At 56.0% G+C, this 14,136-nt stretch overlaps 1 protein-coding gene across 2 annotated transcripts; it reads left to right on the plus strand.

The window, feature by feature from the left end:
• The first annotated feature begins 3,463 nt into the window (after positions 1-3,463).
• Positions 3,464-8,260, plus strand: Irf2bp2 (interferon regulatory factor 2 binding protein 2). Of its 2 annotated transcripts, none has more exons than XM_042685984.1 (2): positions 3,464-4,481; positions 4,726-8,260. In XM_042685984.1, exons 1-2 carry the CDS (start codon positions 3,482-3,484, stop codon positions 5,430-5,432), a joined length of 1,707 nt encoding a protein of 568 aa, XP_042541918.1. In that variant the 5' UTR covers positions 3,464-3,481; the 3' UTR covers positions 5,433-8,260. The 2 variants fall into 2 exon arrangements, with proteins under 2 accessions (XP_042541918.1, XP_042541919.1); XM_042685985.1 differs by having other exon boundaries at positions 3,464-4,433.
• The last annotated feature ends 5,876 nt before the right edge of the window (positions 8,261-14,136 follow it).

Genomic DNA, 14,136 nt, shown 5'->3' on the forward strand with positions numbered 1-14,136 from the left:
TCTGGGGGGCCTGGGGCAGAGTTCCATGAGGATCTGGTAATCCTGCCAGGTAAGCTGTGAGTCACAGTTCCGGTGCGCCAGGCCTGCACAGTAGATTCCCATGTGACTGCTCATGTGGTGCCTGGTGTGGGGAGCCAGGCTTGCTCTGACCACCAAGTCGCTTCTTAGCACCATTTCCTGTGGCTTGTCTTGGGAGCCACTTCCCTTCCTCCTGCTCTGGGACAGTGTCACACTAGTGGCTTTACTCCTCCATGGCAGCCTTTGCCGTTGTTTTTAATCTTAGGAATTACAGCTAGGAAAGATTGTTGTCTTGTCTACTCTCAGCAGAACAGAAAACATTTCCTTGGGTTTTGAAGACAAATCACAAGGAAGGCTCAGTGTGCCGGTCAAAGGACAGCCTGAGCCCAGCATTGCACAGACACTTGGCTGTCATCTGTCCTGTCTGCTTGTCCGTCCACTTAGGAATGTGCAGGGCCAGGCTGCAGCCAGCCTAGTAACCTGGACGCTGAGTGGCAAGGGTGCTCTTCTGGGAGGACTGGATCCTTTCAGCAAGAGGGCAGACTACGTGACTACAACATACCAACTTCCTCTTTCATAAGTCATCACATGATGAACTACAATTACAATTCCTGCCTTGTCTCTGCGGACTGCAGGCGCATTGACTCACTCTAGAAAGCCTGCTCCTGTGTGTGGAGGAGGCGGAGGAGGCGGCTATAACTCCAGCAGCCGCCGCCTTGGATGCCATCCAATTCCAGTCTGTGCCGGGAGGGAGGGAGGGAGGGAGGGAGAGAGAGGGAGGGAGGGAGGTGGAGGACAAAAACAAAGCTATGTTTACTTAGCATACATCGACAACACAGCTCCAAAACCAGAGAAAGGCCAGTCGGCAGGAAAGACTGCTGATATAATGCAAGCTGGTGTGGCCCTGAGTTCGGGCCTGCCTGCCTTAACCCTGTGGATCCCAGGTGCTTTCTGGGCAAGCCCTCCCCCGCAGCAGATGTGGCCTTTCCATTTTTTCCAGCCTGCATCTCAGGAGGGAAGTTCTCACTGCTAGGTTTTGACATTGAGCTGGTGATGTGAAATGTGAAATAAAAAGCACAGGTCTGCTCTACAAACATCCTCACTTGGAGCTCTCCCGGCGGAGGCTGTGTGGCAGTGCTTCTATTTGGGGAGGGGGTGCCCACTCCCGCAAGTTGCCAGCATAATTAGGTCACAGCTCTAATGGCCAGTTGTGTTTCCTTTTAATAAAGAGCAGGAGTACCAGGTGGGGCCATCTCTTGGGGGTGCTGAGATGGGTCATGTCTGCAGAGAAAACACCAGGCTGCTTGTCTCCTTCGACTCAGTGGCTCCTTGGGTGACGTCATGTGCTGAAAAATGTGGCCCAGGGTCTCAGAGGGGAGTGACCAGGCCAGGGCCTGAAGGTGGGGCTTTGTTCGTGTAACCCCACTGGCTCCAGTGTTTCCTGAGTGGGAGGGTAGGTGGTGGCCGAGGGCCCGCTGGGAGGCCCAGACAGCCGGTGCACCCTCTCGGAAAGCCCCCACAGGAGGATGGCACTCGAGGTTAGCCTGTCAACAGTGAGTCTGGCATCCGTTTTTTGCCCTGCCATTTCCAACAGGCCTCTTCATGTGCTGCAAGCCGGGCGGGCCTGTTTCCTCTTGTGGTTCTCCTTTGAAGCAACCTGGCATTTTCAATCGAGGCAGCTGGAGAGAAACGTCAGCAGGGGTTTTTTCTCTGACTCTCCACCTCCAATTCAGTTGTAGGAAAGATAATATAATTAGTACCCTATTCTTCCCGCGTAACCAGCTCCTTCCAGACTCAGGGAGAAGTGGGGCCTGGGTTTCCCACAAAAGCAGTCCCACAGAGACACTGGCCCGGGGCTCCACAGTGACCAGTGCACCGGGGCCCCTAATTCCATACAGGGTACTTGCACACCAGTTCCCCCCACAGGAGTGCATGTTGGTGCACACCAGCCCCTCCTCCTGACACAATGTGTCTGCACACCAGCCCCTCCTCCTGACATTAGTGCCTTGCACACCAGCCCCTCCTCCTGACACAATGTGTATACACACCAGTCCCTCTCCCTGATAGAAGTGCACGGGTCCACACCAGCCCCTCCTCCTGACACAAGGGTACACGCACGCAGCCTCCTCCCGATAGAAAGGGCCCCCGGGCCCACCAGCCCCCCCTCGTGACAGGAGCCTGTGGGCGCGCACCCCGGGTTCTCCTCGCGACAGGGGTGCGCGCGCCAGCGTTGCGCAGCCGCGTCCGGGCCGAGTGCGCGCGGCCCCCGGGGAGGCCCACGGCTCGAGGGCGCCTCCACCCGCGAGTCCTAGCCCAGGCCGCCGGCCGCGCCGGGGCGGGGCTCACGCCGTGACGCCGCGCGCCGCCGTCCCGGGATGTCCGCCCGCTCGGGCGGCCCCGAGGCCCGCGGCGCCGGCGTCCGCGCGGAGCCTGCGCACTGGCGGCGCCCCGCGCCCGCGTCACGCGCCGGCTGAGCCGACCTACATAAGGCGGCGGGCGGTGGCGCCGGGGCGCGTGTAGCTGGGCGCGGCCCCCGTGCCCGTGGCCTTCCCGCGGAGGCCTCCGTGCGTTCCTCCCCCCCCCCCCCCAAGTAAACCAGTGCCAAGCACGCAGCGCGCCCGCGCGCACCAGAGACCCCCCACCCCGCCCGTGACCCGGCGGCCCGCGAGGAGCCGGGAGGGCGGGGCCTGCCAGAGGGGCGGGGCCGGCGGGGCAGCGGCGCGCACGGCGCACGGCGCGGGGGCGGGGCGGCGGGGCGGCGGCGCGGGGCGCGGGCGCGCGCGCAGGGGGAGGGGGCCGCCCGCCCGCGCAGGCGCCGTGCGCGGCTGTCGAAGAATCGAGTCTGTAGAAGTGGAGCGGCCGCGGCGGCGGCGGCAGCACAGCAGCGGCGGGGACCTGGCGGCGGCGACGCCGACGCGGACGCGGGCCGGGCGCTGAGGCGGGCGCCGGAAAGCGGCGACGCCGGGAGCTGGGAGAGAACGCAGGAGCGGCGCGCGCCGCAGCCGGGCTCCACGCCGCCCCGCGCGGCATGCCCCGCCGCTCGGGCTGAGCCCGCCCGCGCGGCCGCCCCCCGTCCCCCGCCCCCCGGGCCTCCCCGCCCCCCGCCGCGGAGACCCGCTGCGCCCCGTTTTCGCCCCGGTCTGGAGGCCCGCGGCGGCCCCGGCCGAGCCCCCGCCGCCGCCGCCGCCGCCGCGCCGCCCCTCCGCCCGCGGGGCCCCGCTGCCGCGCCCGCCGCGCCCCGCCGCCGCCGCGCGCCCCGCCGCCCCTCGTGCCCCGGGGGCGCCGCGCGGGCGCCGCGCCTTCACGGGCTCTGCCGCCGCCGCCGCCGCCCCTGCGGCCGCCGCCGCCGCTGGTCGCGGAGACGCGGCCTTGGGGGCCCCGGCGGGCGCGCGGCGGGGCGGCGGGCGGCGGCGCCGCGGCCTCCTCCCCCTCGGCCGGGTCCAGGCCCGCGCGCCCGGCCGACATGGCTGCGGCGGTGGCGGTGGCGGCCGCGTCCCGGCGCCAGTCGTGCTACCTGTGTGACCTGCCGCGCATGCCCTGGGCCATGCTGTGGGACTTCACGGAGCCCGTGTGCCGCGGCTGCGTCAACTACGAGGGCGCCGACCGCGTGGAGCTGGTCATCGAGACGGCGCGGCAGCTCAAGCGGGCGCACGGCTGCTGCCCCGAGGGCCGCTCGCCGCCGGGCGCCGCGCCCGCCAAGCCGCCGCCGCCGCTCTCGGCCAAGGACCTGCTGCTGCAGCCGCCGCCGCCGCCGCTCGGCCCGGCCGCCGCCGAGGCCCCGCGCGCGCCGGCCCTGGAGCGCTTCCCGGCCGCCGCCTGCGGCGTGGAGCGCGCCCCGCGCCTGGCCTCCGACTTCGGCGCCCGCGCGCCCGCCGCCCTGGCCGCGCCGCCGCCGCCCGTCAACGGCATCCTGGTGCCCAACGGCTTCTCCAAGCTGGAGGAGCCGCCCGAGCTGAACCGGCAGAGCCCGAACCCGCGGCGCGCGCACGCCGTGCCTCCCACCCTGGTGCCGCTCATGAACGGCTCGGCCGCGCCGCTGCCCGCCGCGCTCGGCCTAAGCGGCCGCGCCGCCTCGCTGGCCGCCGCCTCCGGGGCCGCCGCCGCCGCCACCGGCCTGGGCCCCGGGCAGGCCGCCGAGCTGGGCGCACACAAGCGCCCCGCGTCCGAGCCTGAGCCCCGCGAGGCAGCCAAGGAGAAGCCGCCGCCCTCGCACCGCGGCCCCGCCGACGGCCTGGCGGGCACCACCACCGCCGACCCGGGCGCCGCCGAGGGCGCGGGCAAGGGCCGCGGCCCCGCGGAGCAGGACTGGGCCGGCCGGCCCAAGACGGTGCGCGACACGCTGCTGGCGCTGCACCAGCACAGCCACGCGGCGCCCTTCGACGGCAAGTTCAAGAAGGAACCGGCCCTAGCCGCAGGCAGGTTGCTGGGGTTCGAGGCCAACGGGGCCAGCGGGGCCAAAGCAGGTAGGGGCGGCGGGCGGGTGGCGGGCGGGCGGGCGGGTGGCAGGCAAACCCGGGCTAGGCGTGCACGTGCGGCGGCGGTGCCCTGCCGGGGAGCGGGCTGACTCGGCGGGCGCCCCTGTTGGGGGATCGGACCGACTCCGAAGCGAGTTCACCCCTCCCCCTCCGACCCTCTCGTCCGGCGCGGGAAGGACTCCTCCCCGCGCCTCGGCTCACGCTCGGCCCCGCGCCCCTTTGTGTTTTCCAGTTGCGAGAACGGCTAGGAAAAGAAAGGCCTCCCCGGAGCCCGAAGGCGAAGTCGGCCCCCCTAAGATGAACGGCGAGGCCCAGCCCTGGCTGCCCGCGCCCGCCGAGGGGCTCAAGATCCCCGGGACCCCGGCATCCTCTTTTGTGTCTCCACCGCCACCCACCGCCTCTCCTCATTCCAACCGGACCACGCCGCCGGAAGCGGCCCAGAACGGCCAGTCCCCCATGGCAGCTCTGATCTTAGTGGCAGACAATGCAGGGGGCAACCATGCCTCGAAAGATGCCAACCCGGTGCACTCCACCACCAGGAGGAACAGCACCAGCCCCCCCTCGCCGTCCTCTATGAACCAAAGAAGGCTAGGTCCCCGGGAGGTTGGGGGTCAAGGCACCGGGGGACTGGAGCCCGTGCACCCCACCAGCCTTCCGGACTCCTCCCTGGCAGCCAGCGCCCCCCTGTGCTGCACCCTTTGCCACGAGCGGCTAGAAGACACCCACTTCGTGCAGTGCCCCTCCGTCCCCTCGCACAAGTTCTGCTTCCCCTGCTCCAGACAGAGCATCAAGCAGCAGGGAGCCAGCGGAGAGGTCTATTGTCCCAGCGGGGAGAAATGCCCGCTGGTGGGCTCGAACGTCCCCTGGGCCTTCATGCAGGGTGAGATCGCCACCATCCTGGCCGGAGACGTGAAAGTAAAGAAGGAGAGGGACTCGTGACTTTCCCTGCTCCAGAGGCGCCATGGCTGCACCCGGCTCAGACTGCTTGAACTGTATATATCTCTCCATACATATATAAATATATATAAATATATATATATATATCCAAGACAAGGGAAATGTAGACTTCATAAACATGGCTGTATAATTTTGATTTTTTTGAATACATGTGTTTCTATATTTTTTTGACGACAAAAGGTATGTACTTCTAAAGGCATTTTCTTCTTTTGTTAACGTTATTGGCAGATCTTTTTGCTTTATTTTCCTGGTGACAGTTACCTTTTGTGTAGGCTGTGACTTGGCTGCTTTTTTTTTTTAAGAGCACTTGACAAGCAGATGCTTCTAGCTGTATTTGTATGCACTTATTTTAAAGAGAAAAAAAAGCCAAATACATTTTCTGACATTGTAAGATTGCCTTACTGTCTGTTATTCCTTACTGCTAGCCCCTTTCCCGGGCCAGAGGTCCCGGATGGGGAAGGAAAGGAATGTGTGGACTCCCACCACATGGCCCTGGGAGCTGGCACCAAGTGTTCCCCAGAACGCGGGGTTTATTGAACCTCTGTTTTTTTTCGTGAAACTCAGTGCTTGGAAAATTGGCTGAGGTGCTGCTCAGAGTTTTTCAGGATTGTGTGGCTTTGGGGGGAGATGTTTTGTTTTGTTTTTTTTCAAGGCAAAGTTGAGGGCTGTTCACTGTCCACGTGACCGGTTGTAAGACTCCAGGGCTGTATGCTAGTGGTTGCATAATGCACGGCTCTGGCCACGGAAGCAGTTACAAGGGCTGCTGTGTGTGCAAGATGGCACAGCCCCTGAGCAGAGCCTGGCTCTGCAGCGCCCCTCTGTCCATCTGTCTGTCTTTAAACACCCCCGAGTTCTGTTGTGTTGTTTCCTGTGAAAGTCTCAAGGGATGTTGCAGTCCAGGTGAACTTGGAGATGAGGGAGTGGTTTTGTGTGTGTGTGTGTGTGTGTGCACGCACACGCGCGAGCGTGTGCATGTGTGCGTGCGCGCTTTAAATCATTTACCTGTAGTATTCTTGAGGCTGTCACCTGCCCCTTCTCGAGGGAGTATTAGGCACAGAGTGGTACTTTGACATTAACAGGGCTACCTGGAGGACCTGTGGGTACCAGTGATGGCCCATATGGGCGCGGGAAACCTGATGTTTCCTTCCAAAGTGCTTGAAGTACCTAGTGAATAATACCTTTGGGAGAAGGAGAGATCAACTGCTGAGGACTAAAGAACTCAAAGGTTTTACATAATGAACAGGCCCCACCTCAAACCATTTTTAGAACCCTTTTGTAAACTTACCTTTAGAATCACTATTTGCATTGGTGAAATGACTTTTTTAAACCAATAAATCAGTTATTAGAAATAGTTGTCTCACAGTGATACTGGTTTTTCTTTGGTGTTGTTAGGACTTAACCATCAACAAGAATGCTGTCTTAATCCGTACATTCAGGTCTTTGTAACTTGGCCTTATAATTAGGCCTGATCATGGCTTTGATGTCTACTGTGATTTGTGTGTCTTGTTCACAGCCTAGCTTTGGTTTTAATTTGCAAATATAGATGACTGCCAACTTAGGATTCTTTCTAATTATGTGGTGTTTTTTTTTATTGCTCAAAGTGTTTTTTAGTGGTCAAGTTACTAACACTTGAAAATCAGATACTGCACCAAATTAGTCGATTTTCATGGTCTTTTATGGTGTGAGTGCACCACCTTGTATCTCTGTTGGAGTTCATGTGTCCAGTAGTCAAGTGATGGCCGACCTGCATGATTATCCAGTTTGCTGTTAGGTTTTTGAATTGGAGTGTGTATGACTCAGATCAGATTGATCTCTCTGAATGTGCACTTGCAAAGGGCACGCCCGTGGAGATCTGTGAAGAGCTCGGCTTTTCTGGTCTGTTGTACCCTTGTGTTTCTAGGCACTTTATTATAAACTGGAGTTTGACCTCATAGATTTTACAGCTCTGTCAGTCAGTCTGTTTGACCTAATTTGTGGTGGCTATCTGTATCTTTTGCAATCTTGAACCACAATAAACTCTTGAAAAAGATTACTAAAGAACCAACCACCCTGCCGAACTGAAAAGCTGTGGGAAGGACCAACCAGTGGTTTCTCTAAGCTAGTGGGGGGAGGGGCAGACTTTGAATGGCTTTAAAGGGCTGGATCTAAGATCTGGAAGACAGAGTGCCCCTGGGGTGGCTTTGGGGGAGGGAGGCTCATGGCAGGAGATATCCACCCAGCTTTTTCCAGACTTGCTCTTAGGTTTCAAGTTCACCTTGGAGCCTGGTGCACTCTTCTGCTTTACTTGATGACAGATGAGAGATTGCCCACAGCTGGAGAGAAATGTCAAAAGCAACTTACTGTAAGAGGGGGAGGGCAGTTATCAGATTTCAAATCCTACTGTTTAGGCTGTGCTCAATACTCAGAATTCTGGGGATGGGGTGTTAAAGCTTTCCCTCCTTTGCTTTAACAGTTTGCAGAATTTACCAGATGCGCTGTCTTTCATGCAGCCTCACTGTTACAGTTAGAAACACACGTGGCTTACAACTTTTACTGTATACCTTTTCTTGACCACCAGGTGTTTTAAAAGTATGCCACCTTTTAACCTTTACTTTCTTTTTAAATTGAAGGTGATAGTTTTTTTCTATATATGATGAATCTCGTGTCAGCTGACGTACATGTAATCCCAGATACCCACATTATTATATTTTAAAAATCACGCTATGGAAATCACCTGCATTCTGTCATTTGTCAGATTTACAGTACTTTTTTTCTTTTAATTTTTAGCATTAAAAGTTAAATAAAAATAAAATTGGGAGCACTGAAAATTTTCTGAGGCCTTTTTAAATTTTTTTTTTAAGTGAGCTTAGGGTGGCTATTCCAGCCATCACTAGTTGGCAGTGTGACTAAAATGGATGTGTGTGCTGGGAGTGGAGTTGAGGACTGCAGGCAAAAAAGAGTAGGAGCAAGAAGTGCTGCCAGCGGCTGGGGAGAGGGGGACTGGACAGGAGTGGAGTGCAGCTGTGGAGTCCATGTTTACTTTGACTGAGGAGATAGTGGCGACATTTGTAAATACTGTCCAGACCTGGGCCTGCTCTTTGGAATCAAACAGCTGTCTTGGGCCTTGGGAAATGCACTGAAGATAAAGGAAAACTAGGTGTGTTTGTGTGTGTGTGTGTGTGTGTGTGGTGGGATGAGAGTGCAAACTTAGGAAAGCTTTGGGATGAAGGAGGGGATCTTGAGCCATGTGTGGGCTTTGTTGATTGATATCCTGAACTCAGACCTATAAATAGATAAAAGCCAGAAAGCCCCTGGATGCATTCAGACCACTGTCTACCCTCACATAATAAGGCATTTCCTGGACAGTTCAGCTTTTACTCTATTGATCAATGGCTTGGCAGACTTCTCTATGAGAGGAAGTTGTGAAACTTACAGTCTGAGCCTGCCATATACACAGACTTACTGTATGTTTGAAATCACACAGTGACAGAGATTGTGTGTACTTCAATATGATTTCATTAGGGTGGTCCTGTAATTTGGAGGAGGCAAAATGGCTGGATTTTAAAACCATTTTTCCCCAGTATTTGTAGTCCATTTAATGTAATTTTCAAGTAATTACTCTGAATAAAATTAGAGGCATGGCGATTTTTCATTTAATGAAAGAGGCAGAAACAATCCATTTTCTAACTTGAAAATCCTAAAACTTTTAGTGACATTTAAAAGTAGTATGGCTTGCTGAAGTCATTTTTTAGATTTCAAAAGCTCCTCCTGAAGATGAACTTGGATGAGTGCATTCAAAATTTTCAGGTTAAGAAACCAAACAAGCTAGGGCTTTGATGTGGCAGATGTCTGTTTATTCCCTAAAGGGAGAGAAAAAGTTAAAAGGAGAATCTGGGGCTCTACTTTTAATTTCTAGACTTTTTAAGTCCTCCATTACTCAAAGTTGTTTTGCATGTGATTTATAGGTGGTTTTATTTGGTTAGCGAAGAATAAGATGTCTTCCTGATTCCTGAGTGTGTGCGTGGATCATTCAGAAAAATGTTCAGTTGTATGTAGGCCGCCAGAAGTCCTGAGTCACTCCCTATGCCTGTTTTTTGTTTACGGACATCAATGCGAAAGGAGACACGCCTTTTCTGGTCACAGACCCAGCTTAGGTTGGCTTAGGTTCTGGATGCACCCTTGGGGTTCTAGACATGATGGGACATGGTTTAAACTCCTGAAAATGTACTGCTCTGATACAGCGAGCACAGTACGATGAGATGAAACTACCCAGCTGTCAGCTGTGCAGCTCCTGCTGCTGCTTCTGGACAGCTGCATGGCCCTCGGCTTTTCTTCTCCCCTCACAAAAATAGACAAGTAACATGCAGATCAGAAGATAGAAAATTAGGTAACTTCATAAGGGCCTCAATACTACCTCTGTCATTAGAGAAATTACAGGGCTGGGCATGTAGGTCAGTGGTAGAATGCCTGCCTAGCATGCATGAAGCCCTGGGTGTGCATGCATGCACACCTAATCTAAGGGTGGACTTCGCTTTAGCCTGTCGCTTATCTGGCTCTCTCCCCATAATCAATATAACCTGAGACTCCTGGTTTAAGATCACTTTCCTTTAGTTTTTTTTTAAATCAAAGTATACTTTAAGATTACAGATTTATACTGGTCTTTTTAAAAATCATAATATGTGCTTCACACCACTGAACAACATAAAACCGAACAATCCACAAAAGAAATGCATTAGGGTAAAGGTAACAATATCAGGCACATCATCATTTTGACATTATGTGGACATAAGAGCCTATTTCGAATCTGAAGGACAAAGATTACCTCCTAAGCACAATCCCTTTAGAATGGCATAAAGTGTCTTCTGTAAACCACCTTGAATGTGAACAACAACCACCAAAAAGCCTGTAGCATGACCCTTCACAGTGCACACCAGCTCAGAATTCTAGACTGGCAAGTCTGCAGTGCAGGTGACATTTATCCTAGGATCAGCCATGAGAAACCTCCAGGAGATGTTTTCCTCCTGAGTAAGCCAAGACCTGGAGACCAACCAGCCTGCAAGATTCCCAGCCTGAATGGAGAGTGCAGAGCCCTGCTCCCTGAGTGGCTGCATGAAGAGCTCCCTCCCTCCAGCAGCTCCCAGAAGCCCTGACCCTAAGACATCGTGCATAGGGTAATAATGTCACATTTAAATATTTCTAAGTATAGCTTGCATGTGTGTGGGGGGGGGGGGAGCTCAGTGACATCACGTGCAGCTCCCTTCACTTAGCCATTCTCACTGAGCAATTAGTGTTTGAGCTAATTGAGAAGATGCCCCTAGGGACAGGCCTCCTTCCACTCGACACTGGAGGCGGGATTGGCTCTGAACGCCTGCCGGTAACCACCCTGACAGGTGAATATTTAGCTCACTCCAATTTCCTCTGCCATGCGGAATATATCTTAACAGTGGTAGTTCAAATAGGATGTGTGTGTGTGTGTGTGTTTGTGTGTGTGTGTCTATCTTTCTGTCTGTCTATGTTCCCAGGAAAACAAAACAAAGCCTAGATAGCATTTCCGCAGGGCTCCAGGCTTGATGTGTTGTGGGTGTATGTGTGTGCAGTCGTGTATGCGTGCCGGTACTGGAGCTTGACGCAGGGTTTTGGGCACCGTCCCCGCACTCTGGGCTTTTTGATGGTCCGGTGGACAGAGGAGTCTCAGACCTTCCAGCCCTGACTCCATGCGTGGGACCATCACCCCGTGATCTGGGCCCTGTCTGCGTGCCCATGGGGTCCTGTGGAGACCCGCCAAGGGAGCGGAATCATCTGCGCAAGGCCCGGTCCAGAGTGCGGGGGAGTGCGTGCACGTGCGGGTGGCGCCCACACTAGTGTGCCAGACCCCACGCGCGCAGGCTCATGCAGCCCCCCCCCCCCCCCCCCGCAGCCCAGCGAGCCTGGGCTGGGGAGGTGAGAGGCTGCTGTGCTCAGGGCCCTGGGCTGGGGAGGTGAGAGGCTGCTGTGCTCAGGGCCCTGGGCTGGGGAGGTGAGAGGCTGCTGTGCTCGGGGCACGCCCGCGCGCAGGGCTTCACGGGAGGGCCGCAGCTGGACAGAAGCATTGGAATGTTCTTCTGGTAGTGAACGCTGCGTGGGCGGCCCAGGGACACTCGACACCTGCAGGCTGGCCCCCACACAACGCACACACGAGCGCTCGCGCACACATGCATGCACACGCGGAGGTTACAAGAAGGCCAGGGGAGCAAAGGTCACTTCTGCTAACGCCAGTCTGCGATCCCTTCCTCCCGCGGTTTGGTTTGGCCAGCAGAGCTCCCGCTAGGTCACTGGGCGGGACACTGAGTCTCCTCCACGGAGGCGGGACGGAGCCTGGAGAGCCCCACGGACTGGATGGGTCACTGTGATGCGCCCGCGCCCCTCCACAGAGAGGCGTGCCTGGGGGCCTGATCAGAGGGGGCGCCCCCCCCCCCCGCCCGTGTGTCCCCCTGCGCCTCCCAACGGTGGTGCCCCGCCCCGTGCGCCCCTCCCGCCCCCTCCCCTCCCCGCCCCCGTGCCCCATGGCAGCTGCCCTGCTATAATTAGCAGCCGCGGCACTCTGCACCAAATAAAGTCAAAGCCCGGCTCAGCTCCCGCCGGCGCCAGGGGACTGCTGTGTCCTGTCATGTCCCCATCCCGTTCCCGTCCCCGTTCCCTCCCTGTCCCGTCCCCATTCCCGCCACCCATCTCCATCCCCGTAACTGTCCCCTTCCCGTCCCTGTCCCCGTGACAAACGACAGGAGCTGCCCCCACGTCCCCACTCGTCGCTCCCTTTGAGGAAATCACCACGGGTCCGCTTGTTTTGTCGTTGTTTTCACGCTGTAGCTACAACTCGCCAAACGGAGAACGCGCATGCTCACGCGGCAGCTGTGCTAGTTCAAAGCACGCGATTGTGCCCGGGTTCTGTTTTCGAATGGACCAGTTCTGAACAGGCGCGGGGACCACCGATGGCAGGCCCGGGGACCACCGACGGACCCCAGATAGTTGACTTCATGGAAAACTTCCATTAAACCAAAAAGAAATTCTTCCCTCTGGGTAGAGTGTGAGGTGTGCACAACTAGCTTCTAGTTTTTATTCATGATCCAATTTAACACTCTGATAGTTATCTCAAAAAATTAACGACCAACCCTTGGTGAGGACACTTATCTGTGAGTGCAAATGGCCGTTTATCCATCCATCCACCCACCTCCCACCCATCCATCCATCCACCCATCCATCCACTCACCCACCACTCACCCACCCACCCTTGCATCCATCCACCCACCCATCCATCCATCCATCCACCCACCACCCACCCATCCATCCACCCACCCATCTAGCCATCCATCCATCCATCCATCCATCCATCCATCCATCCATCCATCCATCCATCCATCCATCTATCCATCCACCTATCCATCCAAACAAGGAATAACTCATTCAGCTCCACCTTCAACGCAGGTGATCTCTACATATTGCCTGGTTGAGGCCACTGTCATCTCTTGTTTAGAGTATGGGAAGAGTTTCTGTCCTGTCTTCTGAAATTTATTCTCAAACTAAACAGCCAGATAAGCCTCACGGGTACTGGTCGATTTTTTGCTTTTCCCTTGCTCAAATTCCTCCAAGGCTTTTCTGTCTCCTGAGTCAAACACAAAGTTGCTCCCACTCTCCCGCTTCTCCCAGCCCTAGAACTATCATCCTTGCAAAGCTTCTCAAAGGCTCTATGGCCTCTAATTCACAGCTCTCAGCTACTGCCTCCTCTTGATCCATGTTGGCCATGTACATGGCACTGCCTTGGCCCTGTCTAAGTGCCACCTGACTGCTCCCCCCCCCACCCCAGCCTCTTGGGGAACTGGGGAGCCTCCTTAAGTCCAATGGGGGTGGTTAGGACTCTGCATCCTGCCTGGTTCCCTTCCAGCATCTCCAAGGGATGGCTTTCTGCCCCAAGCTTCCTGTCACCATGCTGTGCCCACCTGCAGAGACTATTGCTTCAGCCTGTCCTCCACTGTGCCAGAGGCTCTATGGTCTGTGCCAGAGACGCTTGGAGCCTAAGAATTGCTGCACCTCATCCCCACCCCCCAAATCAAAGTTTTCTACCAAATCAGTTGAACCAGTGCTTGTCCCATCCTGGTGCATCTGTGTTACTGGGTCTCTCCAGAGAAATTGAACCAATTGGATAAATATGTCTACACAGATTTTCGGCAGTCAACTCAGTTGATGGGGCAGTTGGCAGGTTCTTAAATCCCTTATAGCTGGTTGGCATGCTGGGGTTTTATGAAGGACTCTATGTTTTTGTCTTGCATCTTCAGGTTGGAAACTCAGATAAACTTTCTATGTTGTAGGATTGGGGCCTGATTCCTTCTGAAAACCTTATTCCTTGTTCCAATATCTTCTATTGTTTGGATGAGGCCCACCCTCATTATAAGAGCAATCTGTTTTATGCAGGCTCCAGTGATTGACATACTAATGTTTGATATCAGTACAAGTGACAATTTAAAAAGAAGCTTTATAGACACATCAAGGCTGCAATGTGATATATAAAATGAACCTTTCCAGTCACCTGCCAAACTAATCCTCCTCCGGCCTTACCAGACCACGATGCCTCTATCAGCTACAGCGCTTCTAAGTACAGAGCCACCTAACGTCATACTCAGTGGGGCTATCAAGGGAACATGTTTACTCTTGGAACTGCAAAGATCATAGACAG

The sequence above is a fragment of the Dipodomys spectabilis genome, unplaced genomic scaffold (genome assembly GCF_019054845.1).
Source record: "Dipodomys spectabilis isolate Male_0828 unplaced genomic scaffold, ASM1905484v1 ptg000096l, whole genome shotgun sequence".
Lineage (NCBI taxonomy): Eukaryota > Metazoa > Chordata > Mammalia > Rodentia > Heteromyidae > Dipodomys > Dipodomys spectabilis.

Excerpts from the sequence above, each read along its gene's own strand:
- Irf2bp2 (XM_042685984.1), top strand. The coding sequence starts at position 3,482 with ATGGCTGCGGCGGTGGCGGTGGCGGCCGCGTCCCGGCGCCAGTCGTGC. Across the intron at positions 4,482-4,725 it reads GGCCAGCGGGGCCAAAGCAG|TTGCGAGAACGGCTAGGAAA; the intron begins GTAGGGGCGGCG and ends TGTGTTTTCCAG.